Source organism: Poromitra crassiceps, assembly GCF_964638095.1.
Source record: "Poromitra crassiceps genome assembly, chromosome: 9".
NCBI classification, from domain to species: Eukaryota; Metazoa; Chordata; class Actinopteri; order Beryciformes; family Melamphaidae; genus Poromitra; species Poromitra crassiceps.
The window spans coordinates 18,565,169-18,591,628 of NC_139630.1; the positions used below are offsets into that span (position 1 = coordinate 18,565,169).

Sequence of the window (26,460 nt, forward strand, 5' to 3'; positions counted from 1 at the left end):
ACTGGCAGATGCAGATAAAAATACAATGCTTTGTAGTACAAAGCATTGTATTTTTGTACAAAGTTTGTATATGCACATTCACTTGGCAAAATAAGGAAACGTATTCAGCTTAGCTTATGTAGAACATGCCGGCGCGTGCCGGGGACATGGCGTCAAGCATTTAGTCAAGCATTGAGCATTTGGGCATAATTAAAGGAGAATTCAGTTTTTTTACACCTCTGACCTTATTTCAGCTTAAAATATGATGTTTTACTCACCCAGAGAACTTTGCTTTCATTCTGATCACCAGAGAAGATATTCAGGTGAGTAGAGTCCTGGAACTGGCCAAAACGGGCAAACGGGGCGAACGTCGTACACACTGCAAATAATATGTTCTGCAATGTAGCGGTTCATATCCTTATTATATCTCGTCCATAAATTAATGTGAATCCGTCTAGTCTCCTCCGGGCTGCCTCGGGCAGCCTCGGTTTCCTCATCCGGGGTCTGTGAATCCAACTCTCGCCCCCAGTTTCCTGCTGACTGCTTTGTCTACCTGGCTATTGTCTATTAATTGATTAGTCAATCAGCATTTTTTTTTATAAACGATTCATTGTTTAGACAAATCTTCTCTAACTTTTTAAAAATTATCTTGTTCCAGCTTAACACGTTCACTGCCAATGACGTGTTAATACGTCAAAAAAAATCCAACGGTTGACTGCCAATGACGTGTTAATACGTACAAAAAAAATTAAAAAAAATTGACGGTGGGACGTTGATCTAACCCTTTTACATCTCTTATATAAATATTGAAGCCACCGAATGTGTACAACCCATTCCACCGACCCACTAAGTGGCGACAGTGCTCTCCAGACTAGAAAAAGCTGAGCCAAAACTGCAGGGGAACGCGCGATGAAACCATTCTCATACTGTAAAATGGATTGGCGAAAACGCTTTCGCTTTCGCGCTGATTGCTGGCGGTGGGGGATTGCAAATTTGCATAATAGATTATGGGTGCAACACACTTTGAAACACGCAGCATAAATAAGACCAGAATCGCAAAAGAAACCCCGTTTCTTGGGGTTTCTCAACCGAAACCCCAAGAAACGAGCGAGCCCATCCTCGCCCAGCGGCCGCCAGCAGACAGGAGCAGCAGCAGCAGCAGCAGCAGAAACGAGCTTGTGACACGCCCGCTGCAGCCAAGAAGAACACACACGGAGGGAGGAGTTTGAAGTAGAGGGGGGTTTACCTGCTGTTATGGAGGAAATTACTGTTCAAAACTATTGTTTAGATGTCTGACGTCTTACTGATGCCAAAAATGAATGGTTAAAGTGACTGTTCTATCGAATTTCACAAAAAGCTATTTATCTCAGCTTAAATTTTCAGATGCTGAAACCATGCTGTATTCAAGTGCTAATGCCTACATAACTACTAACTCTACAAACTAACTCTTTTAGACAGAGAAAGCACACATTCTATTAGTTCTTTTGAGATATTTTGTGTTCACAAAATCTTAGCAGAAAAGAATCCTCGGGTCTTGAAAGATGAGCCAGAATCCTCAAAAAAAACCTCTGGCAGAAGCTACCTACAGTAAAAATAAAATGGCTGGCAGTGAATGTGTTAAATGTGAATATTTTCTTTAGTCTTCTATGACAGTAAACTCATTCTCTTTGCATTGTGGACTGTTGGTCAGGACCAGAGCCATGTACTGTATATAGAAGAGTCGCGACATCTCCATTCACTCCAATGGACCAGTTTTTTACTCTCAAGAGTTCCAGGAAGTAAGGTCCTGGATTAAGCAGCACTGTCGAGTTGTGTTGTACTCTGAATGTTTTCTTTTTTCTTTTCTTTTTTCCAAATTGTACATTATCAGCTTTATTTTAGCATTCAAAAGTAGCGCAAGACCCCTTCCTGGTTGTTCATTGGCTAATGAGTCACGCATTTTGGTCCTCCGCTGACGCCACTCTCTCTCTAAATTGCTCTGGTCAGGACAAAAGAAGACATTTTGAGGACATCATCTTGGGGTTTGGGGAAAAGGTGATCATGTTTCACCATTTTCTGACATTTTATAGATCAAACACTAATCGATTAGTTGGGAAAGTAATCGACATGAAAATAATGGTTAGTTGCACCTGGAACACACATGCACACACACACATGCACACACGCATGCACACACACACATGCACACGCACACGCACACACACACACACACACGCACACGCACACGCACACGCACACGCACAAGCACGCGCACGCACACACACACACGCACGCGCACGCGCACGCACACACACACACACACACACACACACACACACACACACACACACACACACACACACACACACACACACGGACAGACAGTGATCAATGATCTTCCACTCTTCATACATGCACACACACACCCAGACGAGCATAGCCTAGGTGCTGATGCTGCGGATGGTTCTGTCTGGTTTCTATGGTAATGGAGAATCTGAGAACTCACTGGCTGACAGAGCTGTCAGTCACAAAGAGGCAGAGGCCCCGCCCCCATCTGAGACCCATCTGGAGGAATGAGTCCACACAGAGCCACAGGCAGACTGCAGGGTCGCTCTCAATTCATGTCAGATTTAGGTTTGAAAGGATGGAGAACGAAGCCTCTATTATGTCACTGAATTGCAGTTAACCTAAGTTGAAGAGCATTTTTCTTATTTTGCCCAGTGATTGTGCACATTTTGAGAAGCAGTGTATTTATGTCTGCATCTGCCAGTGGACCATCATCATAAGAGTAATGATGTGTTCGTTCCACTACAGGAGAGACTTGATGTTCTCTCAAATTAGGTGGAGAAAAAGTGCAGCAATCGGTCAAAAGAGTTGGAAAATATTGACATATCTGATATCAGCAAAAAAAAAAATCCAAAATCGATTGAATTGAAAATGAACCCTAAAACATTGGGAAAGCTGTGTGGTGTGTTTTCAAGATCTCTCTCTTTCTCTTCCCATTCCTCGCCGCGTTCAATAAATGTTTATCGGCCTCGTGGCTCATTTCCCTGTGGTTCAGTCTCCTTGTTGGGGGATATTACACCACACGGGGTGATAGCGAGCGCGTCTGGCTGTGGACGGAGCGCGGGGGGGGGGGCTTCACGCGATAGGCATGGCCGAGCAGCAGTATCTGCGTCGTCATGGCGACATAAAAGTGCCATTTATGACCCTTGGCTCTGCATAGTGTGTAACTGGTCACTGTCTCTGCTTCTGTCCACTGTATTTATTTGTCTGTGATAAACAAGACGTGTTGATGTGAATAACAGTTCATAAAGAAGGAGCATTGTTCACTGTCACTATGATAAACACTGTGTGTGTCTTTGTTTTACAATGGATTCATTGTCCCCTAATCAACCTGTTATCTCTCTCTCTCAATCTCTCTCTCTCTCTCTCTCTCTCCCTCTCTCTCTCTCTCTCTCTCTCTCTCTCTCTCTCTCTCTCTCTCTCTCTCTCTCTCTCTCTCCCTCCCTCCATGCCAGGCGGCTCTGATGGGTGGTACTACCATGGTGGTGTCTCTGGTCCTGCCTGAACAACACTGCTCCCTGCTGGACGCCTACGAGAAGTGCCGGGCTCTGGCTGACGCCAAGGCCTGCTGTGACTACGCTCTGCATGTGGGGGTGACCTGGTGGGGACCCAAGGTAAGGGGCCGGGCCGGGCCGGGACAGTACGGGGGGAACTCACTGCCCTCGCTGAAGCAACCAGATGGGGGAAATTAATGTGCAACGACCAGGAACCCTTCCAGGAACTAGGTTACCACCACACCTGCTCATTAGACACGTTAGGCAGATTCTGAGTCAGCCGGGCTCATAGGGCCGTTTTAGCATTCATGTTGTTTTACATCAGGTTTTCTAAAGCGAGGTCAAGATTTAGATTTAGATTTAGATGGGATTTTGATCTCAAGATTTTCCCCTGGGATTTCAGAATGAGAATCACAATCATTTTTATTGCCACAATATTAGGCTACATATGAGGAATTCTGTCTTAGTGGCTGTATGCAGCGTAGCGGTCAATTGTAGTCTAAGCAGTGCTCGATGTCGTTAACAAGGTTAATCTAATGGTGTAAAGTTCTGGTGTAGGAGAAGCAGCTATAATACTTTAAACTAAGAGGGAAGTCCAGCTGCTGTAGCTGTAAGGTGACGTTTGATTGGGAAGGCGCTTCAGACCTGGAGGAAGTTCGAACCGATGCAGTTGATTGGAGAAATACGAGCGGATGTCCGCTTGTATTTCTCCAATCACCTGCCTTTAGGCGGGACATCCGGGACATCCCCCTATCATCACTCATTATTTTACCTGAGCTTCCCCTTTCCGTTTTTACCAAGTTTTCCCTGCTCGAATTACAGACGTTTAGGCGAAACCATTTAGAAATTGTGAGAGCCAACCGTCTGTTTTAAGAGACTACATAACATCCTCATTCATGCTGATTGCAGTATGTTGCCTCAAGTCATTGCACAGGTGTTTTGGCTTTTCAGCCCGTTTCCTGCAGTGCATTGGTAAAGACCATATAGTTTCATTGGTAAAGACCATATAGTTTCATTGGTAAAGACCACATATAGTTTCATTGTTAAAGACCATATAGTTTCATTGGTAAAGACCATATAGTTTCATTGGTAAAGACCATATAGTTTCATTGGTAAAGACCATATAGTTTCATTGGTAAAGACCATATAGTTTCATTGGTAAAGACCATATAGTTTCATTGGTAAAGACCATATAGTTTCATTGGTAAAGACCATATAGTTTCATTGGTAAAGACCATATAGTTTCATTGGTAAAGACCATATAGTTTCATTGGTAAAGACCATATAGTTTCATTGGTAAAGACCATATAGTTTCATTGGTAAAGACCATATAGTTTCATTGGTAAAGACCATATAGTTTCATTGGTAAAGACCATATAGTTTCATTGGTAAAGACCACATATAGTTTCATTGGTAAAGACCATATAGTTTCATTGGTAAAGACCATATAGTTTCATTGTGTTTCTATGTGTCTGTCACTCTGAGGGTTTGTGATAGTGTGAATGGAATGTGGGCCCCGCCTGGCTGCTCTCCAAGCTCATTTCATGCCCCATATAACAAACACACACACACACACACACACACACACACACACACACACACACACACACACACACACACACACACACACACACACACACACACACAGCCTATAATAATAATAATAATAATAATAATAATAATTATTATTATTATTATTTTACTTCTACACTGTGGTGTGGGGTGTGAAGAATGAAGAAACGATTTCTCTGGATTCAACTGTATTTATTCCAACACCACACTCCTTAGCTTACATGTGTTCTTGTGGCTAAGCTAACACTCTGCTTTTAGGTCTGAACTGACCTGGAACTACGGCAAATCTCAAGGCTCACTAACCCTCTCCCTTAAAGGGGCCGCGGCCGTAAGGTGAATGTCTCTAAAGTCACTGTTGTGGTGCCGCCACAGGAGCACCTTTAAAGGACGGCTTTACCACTAATCAACCCACTTTGTATCATTAATAATCTGGGTAATAGAAGCAGATGCTCAGTGTTTACCTTCTCTCTGTTTTCCTCATGGAGAAAAATGCTCCCTTTCCATGCCTGCAGAAACTCCGCCCCCACCAGCTGCAAGTAATTAAGGCTCGTTAAGGCTCTCCATGGATTCTCCATGGATGTGCGCATACTTAAAACATTCAAATAAAGAATAACAGCCGCCCTCGAGCAGATTCTGCCTCTCCAGCAGAACTTCCGCAGTTCCCTTATGACGCATTGTGGTGTTAGGAGGAAATGGGAGCTCTCCATGAGGAAAACAGAGAGAGGAGGTAATCACTGCCCATGTGCTTATATTACCAAGATTATTAACGATACAAAGTGGGTTGATTATTGGTAAAGCCATCCTTTAAAAACAGAGATAACAAAGTGCTTTGACAAAGTAAAGGAGGAATACTCAAATTATGAATTTAAACAACAATGATAAACAGTGATCATAGGATTAAAACCAAAACAAACAGTAAAATTAAATGAAAGTAAGATAGAATTGAGACGTTAAGAAAAAAGATATGAAAAGACAATAGAAAGGTGATAAAAAGCAGATACGCAGATAAGAGACAGTAACAGGACGACTTCACATAAAAGCAATTGTCTCTAAACTGGGTTTTAAGAAGTGATTTGAAAGAAGTCAGTGATTGGCTGAGCCTTCTCTCCTCAGAGGCAGGTTGTTCCATAGGGGCCCTGATGGAAAAGGCACGGTCACCTTTAGTTTGATTGATTGATTGGTTGATTTTATTCTGGATAAAGAACAGACATCCGAGGGATACACATGGTACAACATGGTCCCTGGTCTTATAAAAACAGGACAAACAATAACACACAGCATCATAAACAACAGAACAGAACAGTCAAGAATAAAAAGAACAGGAGATATGAACCAACATAAGTTCCAAAATCATTTCAGCATATTACTCTAGCTTACTCAGCAATACTTTTTTCAGAAGGTTTATTTCATTAGGGATCTTGTTTCACTCCAACCCTAAACCTGAATCCAGAATAACAGCAACTGAGCGTTTTGGAGCCAGTAGGGGAAGACCCGTCCCTGTGTGACTGGTTATTTTCTCAGGCCTCGCTCACAGAGATGGCATGTAGCCTCTCCTCTCTCTCCCCAGAGGCTTTTCATAGTCCACCTCCATGGCTGATTACAACTCACCTCACATGTGTGCTGCTCCACTTAGGAGCAGCACTTCTCCTCCAGTCTGGAGCTCTCCATGGTGCTGAACCTGTCTTGAGTCGTTTTGGCCACTAATTAGCCATTTTTGCCCATTTAGTTGGCCCTAATTAACTAATTCAAAAAATCCGACTCCATTAGCTCACCCACAGGGGGTGCTATTTATACTTCCTGAAAGATTCAGCACGAAGAAATGGCATAGGTTGAGTCGATGTCTCGTCATAAACGCTGGGGTAGCTGGCTGGGGGCGTGGCCAGGGTGGGGTAAATCCTCCCATTCTCCCCATTCAGTATAGTTAGCATTTAGCTGCTAACTAACACAGTAAACGCACATCTGAACAGACGTCTATGTACCTGCTCTAGAATCCCCAATCCTGTAGTGTAGAGCTGCAGCACCATCCTTTGGTAAGTCTGCCCATTGAGATATATGGGGGGGTTACCCTAGCCTGGGTAAACCCATCCCCCACGTGACCTGCTCTCAGGGTTACCCTGCTCTCAGTCACTACGACTGAGAGCAGGTCTGAGAGCAGGTCACGTGGCGGCTGGGTTTACCCAGGCTAGGGTTACCCCACCTGCGCGCCAGCCGTATAACATTTTGTGGGCGTTCCCGCACAGACCGACTGTCTCTATTCACCTTATGTTCAGACGTGGGGGTGGGCCAAATTCTTCCGGGTCGTGTTACCACTTCCGGCGGTCACGGCGCCAAATATGAAAGAACGTCATGAAGAAGAGAGTTGTTTTTGTAGCGGACAGTGCAGGGTGTAAAATAAAGAACGTAGCCTACTACTTTGAGCTCGGTACACAGCAAGCAAGCAGAGTATCCACTGTTAGCCAGGTCAGATAACGTTATCGTCGACAATGACGAGCACTTTCTTGTAAAACATACCTGGACTCCAACAAAGAAAGCTTCAGATAGTTTTCTCTCCTCCGAGCGCTCGAGCCACTTACCTGGCACCTCCAGGTACCTTATACCTTACCTTATAAGACCCGCAGACGTTAATGTAATTCCCTGGAATGCGAGAATTAACGAGCCAGTTACATGGCGTTGCATTCTTAGACATTGCTGTTTGCTTTTATTTGGTATGTTACACACAATTGGCTAAATTATTACCGTAAATTCCGGACTATAAGGCGCACCGGTGTATAAGCCGCACCTTCAAAGTTGACTATTTTTTTCTTATATAAGCCGCACCGGACTATAAGCCGCGGGTGTTTTAATGGTATTTTTTGTTTTTTTTTACAGTGCACACAGTGTCCGCGGTGTGGTGAAAAGAGGGCAAGAGAGGAAATTAAAACAGAAGTGGATTTATAGTTAGAAAGAGTGCTAAAGAAGAGAGAATTCCGTTTTTTATTTTTTAATTTTAGTTACTCACAGTACTATTGACCAGTCCAACTCAAAAGATATTCGGCAGTTTCACTTTGAGCTCTTGTTCCGCCGCTGTCCATCAATGGTTATGACGAGTCTCGCTGGGTACAGTACGCCAAAGCGATATCCATTGACTTTAAACTTTTCGATGATGCTGTTGTATGTTGCGCGTTTCTGTTGCACCAACGCGGAGAGGTCCTGCCGGACGAAAAAGCGCGTACCCTCCCAGGTGAGGGGCTTCTTCCCCGCAGCCTGGAGGATGAGTTGACGGTCGGGCCAGCGGAGTAGGCAGATGAAGATGGCCCTCGGTGGCAGGCCGGGGTCTGGACGTGGCCGAGGCGCCCGGTGTGCCCTGTCCACCTCTGGTGGTTTCTCGCCTTCCTTCAGGTCCAGGATGTAACACAGGATTTTGCCACGAAAGCGTCCATGTCACCAATCTCAGCTCCCTCTTTTACATTGATCAGGCGAATGTTATTTCTTTTACTCCTGCTGATTAAGTCATCAACCTGCGTGTGCAGGGGTTCGATTTGTTTTTGCATTTTATCCACTTTCGGACTCACTGTGTTGTTTTTGTCCTCCAGTGCGCTGATGCGCTTTTCCGCATTAGAAACTCTGTTCGCTTATTTTCTTTAGTGAGTGAGTGGATGGACTTCTGCACGTTTTCAAACTTGTTTTCAAGCTGCTCAAACCTCTGAGCGATGTCGGACTTAATCGATAGTGTTTCACGGAGTAAAAGTTTAGCCCAAGCCGTGTATCTCCAGCCTCCAGCAGGTGAGTCATTTCCTCATTCATGGCGGTGATTGCTTCGTCTTTTTCTTTCTGCTTACCTGTGTTGTGTTATGTTATGTTATGTTATGTTGTTAAAAGAGGGCAAGAGAGGAAATTAAAACAGAAGTGGATTTATAGTTAGATAGAGTGCTAAAAAAGAGAGATTTTTTTTTTTTTTTTTTGAAAAAATCCATAGATAAGCCGCACCGTTATATAAGCCGCAGGGGCCAAAAAAGGCCAAAAAACGGGAAAAAAGCCGCGGCTTATAGTCCGGAATTTACGGTAGTTAATTCAGAGTTAGATGATAATTGGAGCAGCCAGCCATTTTATTTTATTTTATTTTTAGCCGGAAGTCGTCACACGACCACACAACCGGGTCAAATGGGCGTGGCTACATAAGGTGAATAGCTGTGGTGGAACACAATTCTGCACACACACTCATACACAGACACTTTCAGACAGACACAGTCTGCAGCTGCGGTCCGATTCAAACCCTGACCATCGGCCTTTCCCCCCTCAGGTGCGCAGTGAGATGGAGAGCCTGGTGAGGGAGCAGGGGGTCAACTCCTTCCAGATGTACATGGCCTACAAAGACATGATGATGCTGAAGGACTCTGAGCTCTACCAGGCGCTGCAGACCTGCAAGGACATCGGGGCTATCGCACGCGTGCACGCCGAGAACGGAGAGCTGGTGGCCGAGGTGCTCGCACGCACACGCACGCACACACACACACGCGCTCGCACACACACACACACACACACATGCACGCACGCACGCACGCGCACGCACGCGCACGCACGCACACACACACACACACACACACACACACACACACACACACACACACACACACACACACACACACACACACACTCACATGCACAAACACATTTCACTTTATCCCTCCCTATCTTCAAAAAGCACATCATTTTCTTCTGACATGAAAGCAAAACTCACTACTGAATTATTGAAGCTCTGAGCTATTTTGGGCACTTAAGTGACAGAATAGAATCATTTCACAGACTGTACTTTATTTGATTATTTATTTACTTTTTCTGAGCAAGAATAAGCAGCAGTCAACCATTGTGAACCCCTTTATTGTTGCATCGTGTGTTGTGGGAGGGCACACTTAAGATCACCATTGACTGTGTGTGTGTGTGTGTGTGCGTGTGTGTGTGTGTGTGCGTGTGCGTGTGCGTGTGCATGTGCGTGTGCATGTGTGTGTGCGTGTGCGTGTGCGTGCGTGTGCGTGCGTGTGCCTGTGCGTGTGCGTGTGTGTGTGTGTGTGTTTTCTCAGGGTGCCAGAGAATCTCTGGATTTGGGCATCAGTGGACCTGAGGGTATTGAGATCAGCCGACCAGAGGAGGTGAATTTCTTTCTGTGCTTGTGGCTTTTTATTTGAATATTTTTGCTCTGTTGGAGAACACGGGATTCTATCTGTATTGTGTGTCAGTAGCCCCAAACCATGTCTGCATCATATGTGGGCGACCACATGTTTACTGTTGCTCTGGGTAAGAGTCTCTACTGCTAAATGCTAAATGTAATTTAATGTCATCATTCAGTTCTCATTGTGTGATTATGTCTCTATCTTCCTGTCTGCAGCTGGAGGCAGAGGCTACTCACAGAGCTGTCACCATTGGCAACCGGGTAAGCAGACTTTAACAGCCATGGTCTACTATGTACTATATGGCTTCCCAACAACAAAGAATCAGTGAATGTGCTTGTGATTGCAGGCCCACTGCCCAGTCTACCTGGTGAATGTATCCAGTATGTCTGCTGGGGACATGATCGCTGCTGCTAAGATGCAGGGTGAGTAGCTGCTAAGATGCAGGGTGAGTAGCTGATGATGGTGACTGCTAAGATGCAGGGTGAGTAATGATGGTGACAGCTAAGATGCAGGGTGAGTAATGATGATAGTGACAGCTAAGATGCAGGGTGAGTAATGATGGTGACAGCTAAGATGCAGGGTGAGTAATGATGATAGTGACAGCTAAGATGCAGGGTGAGTAATGATGATAGTGACAGCTAAGATGCAGGGTGAGTAATGATGGTGACAGCTAAGATGCAGGGTGAGTAATGATGGTGACAGCTAAGATGCAGGGTGAGTAATGATGGTGACAGCTAAGATGCAGGGTGAGTAATGATGATAGTGACAGCTAAGATGCAGGGTGAGTAATGATGATAGTGACAGCTAAGATGCAGGGTGAGTAATGATGGTGACAGCTAAGATGCAGGGTGAGTAATGATGGTGACAGCTAAGATGCAGGGTGAGTAATGATGATAGTGACAGCTAAGATGCAGGGTGAGTAATGATGGTGACAGCTAAGATGCAGGGTGAGTAATGATGGTGACAGCTAAGATACAGGGTGAGTAATGATGGTGACAGCTAAGATGCAGGGTGAGTAATGATGGTGACAGCTAAGATGCAGGGTGAGTAATGATGGTGACAGCTAAGATGCAGGGTGAGTAATGATGGTGACAGCTAAGATGCAGGGTGAGTAATGATGGTGACAGCTAAGATGCAGGGTGAGTAATGATGGTGACAGCTAAGATGCAGGGTGAGTAATGATGGTGACAGCTAAGATGCAGGGTGAGTAATGATGATAGTGACAGCTAAGATGCAGGGTGAGTAATGATGGTGACAGCTAAGATGCAGGGTGAGTAATGATGGTGACAGCTAAGATGCAGGGTGAGTAATGATGGTGACAGCTAAGATGCAGGGTGAGTAATGATGGTGACAGCTAAGATGCAGGGTGAGTAATGATGGTGACAGCTAAGATGCAGGGTGAGTAATGATGATAGTGACAGCTAAGATGCAGGGTGAGTAATGATGGTGACAGCTAAGATGCAGGGTGAGTAATGATGGTGACAGCTAAGATGCAGGGTGAGTAATGATGGTGACAGCTAAGATGCAGGGTGAGTAATGATGGTGACAGCTAAGATGCAGGGTGAGTAATGATGGTGACAGCTAAGATGCAGGGTGAGTAATGATGGTGACAGCTAAGATGCAGGGTGAGTAATGATGGTGACAGCTAAGATGCAGGGTGAGTAATGATGGTGACAGCTAAGATACAGGGTGAGTAATGATGATAGTGACAGCTAAGATGCAGGGTGAGTAATGATGATAGTGACAGCTAAGATGCAGGGTGAGTAATGATGATAGTGACAGCTAAGATGCAGGGTGAGTAATGATGATAGTGACAGCTAAGATGCAGGGTGAGTAATGATGGTGACAGCTAAGATGCAGGGTGAGTAATGATGGTGACAGCTAAGATGCAGGGTGAGTAATGATGATAGTGACAGCTAAGATGCAGGGTGAGTAATGATGATAGTGACAGCTAAGATGCAGGGTGAGTAATGATGATAGTGACAGCTAAGATGCAGGGTGAGTAATGATGGTGACAGCTAAGATACAGGGTGAGTAATGATGATAGTGACAGCTAAGATGCAGGGTGAGTAATGATGATAGTGACAGCTAAGATGCAGGGTGAGTAATGATGGTGACAGCTAAGATGCAGGGTGAGTAATGATGGTGACAGCTAAGATGCAGGGTGAGTAGCTGATGATAGTGACTGCGGTGATGATGATGAGGATCATCATTGATGATGTAGCCATATCATCATAGCCTGCAAAGGGCTCCAGGCCACCTTTTCCACTAGCAGCTACCAACCTCCTCAGTTGGTGGCACCAGCACATGATTTGGTCGCAAACACGGTAACGTAATTGACACTACTTGCATTAAATGCGCGAGCATGTGCAGAAAGAGGCGAGATTAATACAGAACGTGATCGTCTGCATGATTCAATTTGATCCATCGACCGGATTATGAAAGAGTTATACATTTATGAACACGCATACATTTCATTCTGATCCGTTTATTCTGATTGAGGGGTTTATATGAGGCATTTTGCAGTGCAGGTAGGGAGAGACCGACTGAGCCAGTGCAAAAGAAAAAGTACTACTACTACTAGTAGAAGTAAAGCAGGTGTAACCAATATCAGGGGTTAGGGCCCTGGCACTGGAACACCTAAACGGAATGGAACCCTAATTCATGGTATTTGTTACACCTGCTTTACCTCCTGCTTTACCAGCTGAAAACGCTCGGCTCTGTCCCCAGGTAAGGTGGTCCATGCAGAGACCACCGTGGCCCACGCTGTGCTGAACGGGATGCAGTACTACCACCAGGACTGGACTCACGCTGCCGCCCACGTCATCGTCCCCCCACTCCGCCTGGACCCCAACACACCCAACTACCTCATGGGCCTGCTGGGCAGGTGTGCACACACACACTCTACATACATACACACACACACACACACACACACACACACACACACACACACACACGCACACTGTTGTCAGGTAAAAAAAACAGGATTGATTGTATAAGCACATCCTGTTTGCAGTGATTGGTTGTCTAAGCACTTCCTGTTTGCAATGATTGGTTATATAAGCACTTCCTGTTTGCAGTGATTGGTTGTCTAAGCACTTCCTGTTTGCAGTGATTGGTTGTCTAAGCACTTCCTGTTTGCAGTGACACTCTGAGTGTGGTGGCCTCTGAGCATCGTCCCTTCAGCACCAAGCAGAGAGCTCTGGGGAAGGAGGACTTCACCAAGATCCCCCACGGAGTGGCCGGGGTCCAGGACAGGATGAGTGTCATCTGGGAGAGGGGAGTGGTAGGTGCACACACACACACACACACACACACACACACGTGCGCGCGCGCACGCACGCACACACACACACACACACACACACACACACACACACACACACACACACACACACATCTTGATGCCGATGGTCTGATACATGAACGATACATGAAGCAACCACCAATGTGATACGGTGCGATTCACACGTCCTGATATCACCGTGCTGGTGTCGTTCCTGGATCAACATTTTTTGTCATAGCATGGGCCGGGAAAACCCCGCCTCTGAACTCATTTGATTGGTTGCTGCACTTGCTTCTTCCTGAAAACGTGCGGGTTAGGGTGTGAAAAAAGTGCAACTCAGGGTGTGCTCGGTCCTGTGGCTAAACGGATAAGGTGCGTGACGACTGGGGTTCGATTCCTGGTCGAACCACAGACATTTTTATAAAACATTAGGGTTAGACATTAGGTTTAGGCAACTACACCAATGTGGTTAGGGTTTGGGTCTAAAGAAAAAAAAAAAAAAACTCTCGTAACGGACAAGCCCGTCTTTTATTGTCACACGAACACCACAATTTCAATCAGGTTTTCGAAAAAAACGCTCCACTGAAACTGCCCTCCTCAGAGTTTCCAATGATATCATGATGTCCACTGATGCCGGTAATTGTTCTGTCTTGGTTTTACTTGATCTCAGTGCAGCTTTTGACACGGTTGACCACAGCATCTTGCTGGATAGGCTCAGGGACTGGGTGGGTATCTCAGGGAGCGCACTAAGTTGGTTTGCCTTCTGCCTAACAGAGAGAAGTTTCTCAGTAGCCGTTGGCCCTTTTAAATCTGACTCCTCCCCCCTTTCGTGCGGTGTGCCACAGGGATCCGTGCTGGCGCCAGATCTTTTCGGCCTGTACATGCTTCCCCTAGGCCTTTTAATCAGTTCTTTTAAGGGTATTTCTTATCATTTTTATGCAGACGACATCCAGCTCCATTTCTCTTTTAAACCCGATAACTTAGAGAGTCTCAGCATCCTTCATGAGTGTCTGGCCGCCATTGAGCAATGGATGGCGAGCAATTTCCTACAACTAAATGCTGCCAAGACAGAAGTGCTGATCATCGCTAGCGCCAGCATTGCCTCCAGAGTGGCGAGGGGTCCCTTAAGGGAAATATCCGCCCCTCTCTGAGAAATTTAGGTGTTTTCTTTGAGCAATCTATGCATTTGGATAAACATGTAAATTCCCTAACCCGCTCCTGCTTGTACCACATCAGAAATATTGTCAAATTACGGTCCATTGTATCACCTGCTGAACTGGAAATAGCTGTACATGCTTTCATTTCCTCAAGACTCGATTATTGTAACTCACTTTTCACCTGCCTTAACCAATCATCCATAAACCAGCTCCAACTTGTCCAAAATACCGCTGCAAGATTGCTCACCAGGTCAAAAAAGTCTTGCCACATCACCCCTATCCTAGCCTCTCTCCACTGGCTCCCAGTGAATTTCAGAATTCAGTTTAAAGTCCTGGTCTTAACTTATAGAGCCCTCCATGGACAAACCCCGGTTTACATCTCCGAGCTTCTCCATTCATACTCGGCCAGTCGGTCTCTGAGGTCGTCCGACCAGGAGTTACTGGCGGTGCCCTGGACCAGATTAAAAACTAAGGGTGATAGAGCCTTTGCGGTGCTGGCCCCAAGGCTCTGGAATACTCTCCCTCTGGACCTGAGAGTCTCTTCCTCTGAACTCGTGTTCAAAAAGCAAGGCACTGAAGATATGGGGGGGAACACAACCACAGCGCCCACAATGTCCCAAGCGAGAATCGAACTCAGGACCCTCTGACTGTGAGGCGACAGCGCTACCGACTGCGCCACCGTACCCCTGGTCTGGTTGTGGTTAGATGAGAAAACCTTAATCCTAACCACATCGTTTTTTACTTGCCGCACGTTTTCAGGATGAAGCAATTGGCCCGTAGCCAGGGTTTGAGAATTACCGAGCTCATTTTAGCGCAGCGCGGGGGGCCCAGGGGGGGCTGTGCCCTCCCGGATAGAAAATTGTGTCCATTTTAAAGTAAAATGCTTCAATCTGGTGCACTTTGAGAGCAAAATGAAGAGGCTAGATCTATAAAGAACTACATACATCATGTTAGATTAATATCCTCTTTACTGTGCTGTTGCTTTAAAATGATACAAAAAATAAATGTCTCCCCATATGATATAATTTATATTCTGCATAAAGGTCACATGGCAGAATACTGCTCAATTAAATACAATGGCCCATCTACACAAACATCACTTACAGGGGAGTTACTTACCCATTCACTTCAATAGAACTGTCCCCAAAGTCTAGCCCCAATCTAGCCTCAATGCAAAATCTGAATGTTGTGAGTTATCTCTCTTCCTTCTCTAGCACACAGAGAGGAAGCAAATTGTTGCATTTCCGATCAACTGTCGCATTAAAACATCAATGACAGATTAATAGATCTGGGGACCGGGGCTATTTTTCCAAAAATTTTGGTGTGGAAAATACCGAGGTCATGACCTCGGTGTCCTCAATGGTAGCTACGGGCCTAATCAAATGAGTTTGGAGGCGGGGTTTTCCCGGCCCAAACTAGGAAGAAATGTTGGTCCAGACCAGGAACGACACCAACACGGTGATTATGCGATACGATTCAACACGATTTGATTCAACACAATGCAATATGATGTGATTCAACAGGATGCAAAAGATGCTATACAATTCAATATGGTATTAGATAGATTAGTTAGATTAGTTAGATTTTGTTTCTTACGCAGCAAATCATAAATTAACTAAAAAAGCATCTCATGTATGTGCTTTAGGCCTATGTGGCACTAATATAAATCCCATTTAACCGATTCAAAAAAAAAAAAAACGCACACACACACACACACACACACACACAAGGCAGGAGTGTGGAGTGTTGATGTTTGCGACCCCACCAGGTGGCAGGAAAGATGGACGAGAACCGCTTTGTGGCGGTGACGAGCTCCAACGCCGCAAAGATCTACAACCTGTACCCCCGCAAGGGCCGCATCGTCCCGGGGGCTGACGCCGACCTGCTGGTCTGGGACCCCGACGCAACCAGGTACAACAAACCACACCATTTAACTCCCTGCTTTTCCATGACACCACACACTTTGGCACTGCATCTTCTCTTCACTTCAAACATCTGGGGCCGGTTGCACCAAGTGGTCTTACGACTGGTCTTAAGCTAAGTTGGTCGTAACTTTACGACCTAACAGCTACGCCGGTTGCCTTTTTCTCACTAAGACCGGTCGTAAATATTACGCCTGGTCGCGAGGAGGCGTAATTGGGCTCATTATAATCGAGCAAGCTCAGTGGGGGTGGAGCAGCCCGGCTGTGCCTGTGCCTGAGATCTCCGTGGAGCGGAGACCTGTGATTGAGTCCTCACCGTCCTCATCGTCGTAAAGTCGCCTTCGAAGCATGACGTTCGATTATAACGAACTAGTTGTGTGGCTTAGCCTTCCCAAATGTTGAGGGTCGTTTTTTAGAATTTAATACATAGAATTGGGAATGTTACATTCAATTTCATTCAGACTGCCTGACACTCAATCGCCGCCATTTTCCCCCGGAGCTTCCACAGGAGGAGGGAGGGTGTAGTGACGCACATACAGTAGTGGACTGTGAGCGTAGTGGCACAGTGACGGCGCGAGGCACATTTTTAGGCCAATCAGGGGGCATTCCCCGGCAATTCACATGGACGCGCATTGCTACGACCGGCGTAGTTAAGACCAGACGTAAGCCCTGTTGGTGCAACAGGCGTAAATCCACTCTAAAGACTGGTCTTAACTAAGACCGACGTAGGAGTTACGACCAGGCACTGTTGCACTTGGTGCAACTGGCCCCTGGAGAAGTCTGCTCCTTCAATGATACTTCCACCCAGAAGACAGACAACACACACTGATGTCTGTCCTGTCCTCTCTCATGAGCAGGACCATCTCTGTGAGCACTCAGGTGCAGGGAGGCGACTTCAACCTGTACGAGGGCATGCGCTGCCACGGCGTGCCGCTGGTCACCATCAGCAGGGGGCGCCTGGTGTGCGAGAACGGCGTGTTCATGTGCGCCCAGGGCTCCGGGAAGTTCTACCCCATGCGCACCTTCCCCGACTACCTCTACAAGAAGATGGTGCAGAGGGAAAAGGTGCGTTCACAACCGTAAAGTATCAGCACAGATTAAATAATAAATAAATACATACATAGCCCCTACACTATAAGCAAACAAAAGTAGACAATCAATGACATAACCACTATTCCAGAATATGGTTGCAAGTTTGATTGTCCAGTAACCACTGTTTTATAGATTTGGAGAAAGAGTTGAGAGATGTGATATTACAGTACTTAGTTATAGGGCTGGGCGATATGACCAAAATCCCATATCCCGATATAGCTCATTTTATATCCCGATTACGATATATATCACGATACAGCACATTTTCAGTAAATTCAATGGTTTATATAAAATTACCTCATGGAAATGCATTTTGAAATGATATACTCAACAAATAAAGCTACTTAGTCTCATATTTGATTATTTTTCTTTTATTTAGAACTTTTGTGCAAATTTTCAAACTTTTAAATGCTCAACATTTCTCAGTCATGTCGACAACTTCTGTTCTGATTCTGATCGAACATGTAGCCAGTAGCCTACTGGGTAACAACACCACTCTCTCTGACTTCTCAGTATCATGCATGCATTACTTCACTTCCAAATATTCTTTTTTGTCTAGAGGTAGAGGTACTGAGGTAGCCTGCATAGAAAACAGTAACACTTACAATATAAGTCAACTAAAACACTCAGTTTGAAATACAAATATAAAACTTCTAGTTTAAAGTGCAGCAGCCAAATCAGGATCATGATATACATGTAAAATAGAACAAGTAAAAAAAAAACACTCAGCCTGGGTCAAGCATCCGCCTTCTCTCCTGCTTTACTGACCTCAGCCTGGGTCAAGCATCCGCCTTCCCTCCTGCTTTACTGACCTCAGCCTGGGTCAAGCATCCGCCTTCCCTCCTGCTTTACTGACCTCAGCCTGGGTCAAGCATCCGCCTTCCCTCCTGCTTTACTGACCTCAGCCTGGGTCAAGCATCCACCTTCCCTCCTGCTTTACTGACCTCAGCACTTGAATGGTAGCAGCAGAGCAAACGAAAATAAATACAGGCCTAGCCCATAAAAACAATATTGCTGTATAAAATACAAAATGTAAACATGGATGGATCCCTTCAAAGTTTAAAGTGTAGCTGAAGGATCACAATATAGTATACACTATACTATAAGTATAACAAAAGTCCTTCAAGTAGCCTGGATATGAAAACATCCAAAGATCCAAAAAAAAAGAAGACATTTGGCACTTGGCAGCATTCAGCAACTTACTGTCAATGAGACAGACAGACAACGTTTACATTTTTTTGCCTTGTGTTGCTGAAGCTCAGGCTTCTACAGGTTGAGTGCCAGGAATACAAGCTGGTCAACTCTTGCTGGTTTAAGTGCTGACCTCTGACATGTAATGTTCCCACTGAATGCGCACTCTGATGGGAAACTTGGGCAGGGATGCAAGTATTTCCTTGCTAGCTTGGCCACTAGGGGGAAATGTGGTTTGAATGGTAGCAGCAGAGCAAACCAAAATAAATACAGGCCTAGCCAATAAAAAAAATATTGCTATATAAAATACAAATGGATCCCTTCAAAGTTTAAAGTGTAGCTGAAGGATCACAATATAGTATACACTATACTATAAGTATAACAAAAGTCCTTCAAGTAGCCTGGATATGAAAACATCCAAAGATAAAAAAAAAAGAGACATTTGGCACTTGGCAGCATTCAGCAACACAGACAGACAGACAACGTTTCAGGCTTCTACAGGTTGAGTGCCAGGAATACAAGCTGGTCAACTCTAGCTGGTTTAAGTGCTGACCTCTGACATGTAACAATGTTCCCACTTGCACTGAATGCGCGCTCTGATGGGGAACTTGTGGCAGGGATGCACAAGTATTTCCTTGCTAGCTTGGCCACTAGGGGGAAATGTGCCTCATGCTGCCTCCACCATTCCAGTGGGTCTGTGTCTGGACCAGCATCTAGTTGGAGGTAGAGGTTGAGCTCCTTCTCAATGGACTCTCTGCTTGACTGAGGGACCGCTTGGCTTGGCTTCTCTGCTTGTTTAAAGTAGCTGCTCAAACTCTTCTTTTTCTTCTTAGCAGGGACCACCTCTGGCTCATCCTCATCTCTGGCAGCTGTGGCTGTTGGCAGGGGGGGGGGCAGCCTCTGCTTGTTCAGCCACCAGCCTCTGCATCTCTGCAGCAGCTCTCGTCTTCATGTAGTCGATCCTCTCTTCTTTGATGTATGTGGTTTTGAACCGAGGGTCAACAAGAGAAGCCATGTCGAGCAGCTCCTCGGTTGCCTGGTCATCATACTTCTCATTGAGGTAGGTTAGTATGCCCTCTTTGATGGTCGTGGTGAGCGGAGTGTCCTCATCCTGATGCTTGAGTATCTGGTTGTTGAACAGATGGAGGACGGGTTTCAGGTAGGAAACACTTGGGTAGAGCTCCCCAGACAAGGCATCTGTAAACTCCTTGAGAGGACTCAGTGCCTTGTTCATGGACTCCAGAACGTCCATGTCCTGCCAAGTTAGGGCCAGATGACGTGTTTTCTTGTCGGCACGGAGGACCTGTGAGATAGCTTTCTCCTGCTCGATGACCCTTTCAACCATCTCTTGCATCGAGCCCCACCTGGTAGGGGTTTCTGTGATCAGCTGATGAGGGGGCAAGGGTGGTGTTTGTTCTGCTTGAGCCTTGGCCAGTTCCCGTCTTCTCTTCCATGAATTGGAGAAGGCAGCCACGGTCTTCTTGCAGACGCCGACTGCTCGGTCCACTTGTGTTAGTTTCACACTCTTCCCTGTGTAAATAAACGAGAAGTAAATGTAACGTCTAATCTATACATTTATATATTTTACACTGTACAACAGGACAGGTAAAAAGTATATATATATATATATATATATATATATATGATGGGGAAAATTGCATTTTTTATAGAGGTGCACACTATAGGGGATGGGAAAAATCATGATAAAAAGGCAGGTGGAATATTCTTATTTCTAGCTTTTTTTTTTTTAGCTCAGAATGAAACTCAATTGGAGGAGTATTTCGCCATTCATGGCTGTTGTTAGCATGGCTGTTACTCTAACTAAAATGTTTCCATAGACTACATTAAGGTATTACTGTACTGAAATAAATAAATATAAATATTAAACTATATATATATTTATTTATTTTACATCGGTTTAGAGTTAGACCACTCACCAATGGCTAGATGAAGACGGTGACCAAAGCACTGTAGGCGTGTCCAGTCATTCAGCTGAAGGGCAAGGATGTTGTTGGAGGCGTTATCGGTGGTGACACAGACCATGTGATCCTCATGCAGTCCCCACGACTCGAGAGCTTCCCTGAGACCTCTGGCCAGCATTTCTCCCGTGTGGTCATCAGGGAAATAGCTAGTCTGTAAGCACCGACTGCGGAGGTTCCACTCCTGGTCGATGAAGTGCATCGTCAGGCTCATATATGGATGTGTCGTTCGGCTCGACCACATATCTGTTGTTGTAGCATAGTACATCACCTGGTGTATTTCATCCTCCACTTTGGCCCGGCACTCGTCATATAAGCCAGGCAAGACGACTCGACCGAAGTGTTTTCGGCTTGGCATTGTGTATCTTGGATCGAGTGTTTGCACCAACTCACGAAACCCCCGTTTCTCTACTGTGTAAATTGGAGCCATATCTTTGCAGATGTGCTTTGCAATGGCAGTAGTGATCTGCTTGGATCTTCGGGAGTCTTTGCTGTATGGTGTGCCACGGGCAAACGCCTCTTGTAACGTCTGGACCTTATTTTCTTTCTTTTGAGCACTAACACTAACAACGGAACTCGACTGTGCTCTGAGTCTTGCGGCTTTCAGACGTTGGCTCTCTCCGTACTCTTTATCGTGATTCTTGCGCAGGTGGTAAAATAGGTTAGTGGTGTTTGAGTCCGTTGTTGTGACCGGGCTGCGGCATACTCTACAAAGTACGGTTTTCTGCTCCACGTCGGTCTTTTTAAATCCAAACCACAGCCATGCGATCGAAGTAGCACCCCTTTTAGGTACAAGCTCTTCGTCTTGCGTTGGCTGGTTCTCGTTGTCATCTTGTTGTGTCGGAGCCGCCGGCGGAGGTTCAGTTTCTCCCTCCATGTTTGTTTCTGCTGTTCTTTAGCAGCGTGCGTGCTGCGCATGTGCAGTGTGGAAGAACACAAAGCGTTGTGACGTAAACTATTGCCGCAAAGCCTGTGTTTTGCGACACGGCGATATAAACGATAGAGCTTCATATCAAACGAAATACATTTTCTATCGTTTAGACGAAATATATCGTCATATCGCCCAGCCCTAAGCCCCACCTGGTAGGGGTTTCTGTGATCAGCTGATGAGGGGGCAAGGGTGGTGTTTGTTCTGCTTGAGCCTTGGCCAGTTCCCGTCTTCTCTTCCATGAATTGGAGAAGGCAGCCACGGTCTTCTTGCAGACGCCGACTGCTCGGTCCACTTGTGTTAGTTTCACACTCTTCCCTGTGTAAATAAACGAGAAGTAAATGTAACGTCTAATCTATACATTTATATATTTTACACTGTACAACAGGACAGGTAAAAAGTATATATATATATATATATATATATATATATATATATATATATATATATATGATGGGGAAAATTGCATTTTTTATAGAGGTGCACACTATAGGGGATGGGAAAAATCATGATAAAAAGGCAGGTGGAATATTCTTATTTCTAGCTCTTTTTTTTTTAGCTCAGAATGAAACTCAATTGGAGGAGTATTTCGCCATTCATGGCTGTTGTTAGCATGGCTGTTACTCTAACTAAAATGTTTCCATAGACTACATTAAGGTATTACTGTACTGAAATAAATAAATATAAATATTAAACTATATATATATTTATTTATTTTACATCGGTTTAGAGTTAGACCACTCACCAATGGCTAGATGAAGACGGTGACCAAAGCACTGTAGGCGTGTCCAGTCATTCAGCTGAAGGGCAAGGATGTTGTTGGAGGCGTTATCGGTGGTGACACAGACCATGTGATCCTCATGCAGTCCCCACGACTCGAGAGCTTCCCTGAGACCTCTGGCCAGCATTTCTCCCGTGTGGTCATCAGGGAAATAGCTAGTCTGTAAGCACCGACTGCGGAGGTTCCACTCCTGGTCGATGAAGTGGATCGTCAGGCTCATATATGGATGTGTCGTTCGGCTCGACCACATATCTGTTGTTGTAGCATAGTACATCACCTGGTGTATTTCATCCTCCACTTTGGCCCGGCACTCGTCATATAAGCCAGGCAAGACGACTCGACCGAAGTGTTTTCGGCTTGGCATTGTGTATCTTGGATCGAGTGTTTGCACCAACTCACGAAACCCCCGTTTCTCTACTGTGTAAATTGGAGCCATATCTTTGCAGATGTGCTTTGCAATGGCAGTAGTGATCTGCTTGGATCTTCGGGAGTCTTTGCTGTATGGTGTGCCACGGGCAAACGCCTCTTGTAACGTCTGGACCTTATTTTCTTTCTTTTGAGCACTAACACTAACAACGGAACTCGACTGTGCTCTGAGTCTTGCGGCTTTCAGACGTTGGCTCTCTCCGTACTCTTTATCGTGATTCTTGCGCAGGTGGTAAAATAGGTTAGTGGTGTTTGAGTCCGTTGTTGTGACCGGGCTGCGGCATACTCTACAAAGTACGGTTTTCTGCTCCACGTCGGTCTTTTTAAATCCAAACCACAGCCATGCGATCGAAGTAGCACCCCTTTTAGGTACAAGCTCTTCGTCTTGCGTTGGCTGGTTCTCGTTGTCATCTTGTTGTGTCGGAGCCGCCGGCGGAGGTTCAGTTTCTCCCTCCATGTTTGTTTCTGCTGTTCTTTAGCAGCGTGCGTGCTGCGCATGTGCAGTGTGGAAGAACACAAAGCGTTGTGACGTAAACTATTGCCGCAAAGCCTGTGTTTTGCGACACGGCGATATAAACGATAGAGCTTCATATCAAACGAAATACATTTTCTATCGTTTAGACGAAATATATCGTCATATCGCCCAGCCCTAAGCCCCACCTGGTAGGGGTTTCTGTGATCAGCTGATGAGGGGGCAAGGGTGGTGTTTGTTCTGCTTGAGCCTTGGCCAGTTCCCGTCTTCTCTTCCATGAATTGGAGAAGGCAGCCACGGTCTTCTTGCAGACGCCGACTGCTCGGTCCACTTGTGTTAGTTTCACACTCTTCCCTGTGTAAATAAACGAGAAGTAAATGTAACGTCTAATCTATGCATTTATATATTTTACACTGTACAACAGGACAGGTAAAAAGTATATATATATATATATATATATATATGATGGGGAAAATTGCATTTTTTATAGAGGTGCACACTATAGGGGATGGGAAAAATCATGATAAAAAGGCAGGTGGAATATTCTTATTTCTAGCTTTTTTTTTTTTTAGCTCAGAATGAAACTCAATTGGAGGAGTATTTCGCCATTCATGGCTGTTGTTAGCATGGCTGTTACTCTAACTAAAATGTTTCCATAGACTACATTAAGGTATTACTGTACTGAAATAAATAAATATAAATATTAAACTATATATATATTTATTTATTTTACATCGGTTTAGAGTTAGACCACTCACCAATGGCTAGATGAAGACGGTGACCAAAGCACTGTAGGCGTGTCCAGTCATTCAGCTGAAGGGCAAGGATGTTGTTGGAGGCGTTATCGGTGGTGACACAGACCATGTGATCCTCATGCAGTCCCCACGACTCGAGAGCTTCCCTGAGACCTCTGGCCAGCATTTCTCCCGTGTGGTCATCAGGGAAATAGCTAGTCTGTAAGCACCGACTGCGGAGGTTCCACTCCTGGTCGATGAAGTGGATCGTCAGGCTCATATATGGATGTGTCGTTCGGCTCGACCACATATCTGTTGTTGTAGCATAGTACATCACCTGGTGTATTTCATCCTCCACTTTGGCCCGGCACTCGTCATATAAGCCAGGCAAGACGACTCGACCGAAGTGTTTTCGGCTTGGCATTGTGTATCTTGGATCGAGTGTTTGCACCAACTCACGAAACCCCCGTTTCTCTACTGTGTAAATTGGAGCCATATCTTTGCAGATGTGCTTTGCAATGGCAGTAGTGATCTGCTTGGATCTTCGGGAGTCTTTGCTGTATGGTGTGCCACGGGCAAACGCCTCTTGTAACGTCTGGACCTTATTTTCTTTCTTTTGAGCACTAACACTAACAACGGAACTCGACTGTGCTCTGAGTCTTGCGGCTTTCAGACGTTGGCTCTCTCCGTACTCTTTATCGTGATTCTTGCGCAGGTGGTAAAATAGGTTAGTGGTGTTTGAGTCCGTTGTTGTGACCGGGCTGCGGCATACTCTACAAAGTACGGTTTTCTGCTCCACGTCGGTCTTTTTAAATCCAAACCACAGCCATGCGATCGAAGTAGCACCCCTTTTAGGTACAAGCTCTTCGTCTTGCGTTGGCTGGTTCTCGTTGTCATCTTGTTGTGTCGTAGCCGCCGGCGGAGGTTCAGTTTCTCCCTCCATGTTTGTTTCTGCTGTTCTTTAGCAGCGTGCGTGCTGCGCATGTGCAGTGTGGAAGAACACAAAGCGTTGTGACGTAAACTATTGCCGCAAAGCCTGTGTTTTGCGACACGGCGATATAAACGATAGAGCTTCATATCAAACGAAATACATTTTCTATCGTTTAGACGAAATATATCGTCATATCGCCCAGCCCTACTTAGTTATATGGGCATAGTGTTCCAGGTGCTGCTCGATAGGAAAAGGCTGGACTGCCCAAATCTACTTGAGTTTTGATTTTGTACAATGAATGAATTGAGCGGAGGGGGCCCAAACCATGACAACTTTTATACACATAAGTAAACATTTCTGCAAATTTATTTTCCCAATCATATTTCACTAGAATTTGACAATGATGATGTGTGGATGTATAGGCGAAATCCTACCTCGCTGTCTGTTTCAGAGCGAGGCCTTCAAAGGGGTGGACAGGAACCCGTACGCCGGCGATGTGGCCAAGCTAGCCAACTCCATGAAGAAGGAGCTGGGGTTGGGCCCCATCGACGGAGAAGCGGCCGCCAAGGGCTGCGCTCGGGTGCACCAGGGGGTCCGAGACCTCCACGAGTCGTCCTTCAGCCTGTCAGGTGGGTCAGAACAGAAGCACAGCCGGAAACCATAAAACTCATTCTAGAGTCTGAGAAACGGAGAATAAATGTACGTCCGCCTCGCTTTTTCTCTCAGGCTCCCAGGTGGACGACCACGTCCCCAAGAGGTCCTCGGCTCGCATCCTGGCCCCTCCCGGCGGTCGCTCCAGCGGCATCTGGTAAAAAAGCCCGGATCCCGGAGTCCCCCCCCCCCCGCAACGGTCCAAGCCTCGTCGTTTTGTACATTTCTGAGCAACCAGGAAAACTGCACTGATTTACAATCACAGGATTAGCATTAGAGGGGAAACCAAGAAAAAAATCAAGCACGTGTCTGTGATTGGTGGACAGTCTAAATGATTGGAGATCTAACTGATGATCAGTAATTTGCCAAAGTGACTTCACAAATCTGATTTGTGTTCTAATTGGAGCGACTGACCTGATTAATTATGAGAGTGAAGGGCTATTTATATGAATTCAAACATGTTTCCAAATTCAAACTGATCATACAAACGGATAAATTCTGCGTGTTTTCACCCTGCTGCTAGTATCCCGAGAAGAAACACACACTAAAACAAACTATGAAAAATCTAAACCAGTACAGTTTTTGATGGTTTGAATCGAATCGATGTTGACTGAATTATTTAAACAATAGTAGGCACTGAATTCAGTGAAATACTCCCTGTCACGCATAA

General features: G+C 45.4%; 1 protein-coding gene across 1 annotated transcript in view; it reads left to right on the top strand.

The window, feature by feature from the left end:
* The window catches only part of LOC310782689 (dihydropyrimidinase-related protein 5-like), a gene marked incomplete at its 3' end in the record, with an annotated part of 75,185 nt that extends 49,234 nt beyond the window's left edge, over positions 1-25,951 (top strand). Inside the window, exons 6-16 of the mRNA XM_083643414.1 lie at positions 3,480-3,638; positions 9,370-9,549; positions 10,148-10,216; positions 10,453-10,497; positions 10,584-10,659; positions 12,968-13,124; positions 13,385-13,526; positions 16,452-16,594; positions 17,463-17,670; positions 25,591-25,768; positions 25,866-25,951. Of these exons, the coding sequence (XP_083499540.1) occupies positions 3,480-3,638; positions 9,370-9,549; positions 10,148-10,216; positions 10,453-10,497; positions 10,584-10,659; positions 12,968-13,124; positions 13,385-13,526; positions 16,452-16,594; positions 17,463-17,670; positions 25,591-25,768; positions 25,866-25,951 (1,443 nt within the window). The remainder of the gene's footprint in view (positions 1-3,479; positions 3,639-9,369; positions 9,550-10,147; positions 10,217-10,452; positions 10,498-10,583; positions 10,660-12,967; positions 13,125-13,384; positions 13,527-16,451; positions 16,595-17,462; positions 17,671-25,590; positions 25,769-25,865) is intronic.
* Between the last annotated feature and the right edge of the window lie 509 nt (positions 25,952-26,460).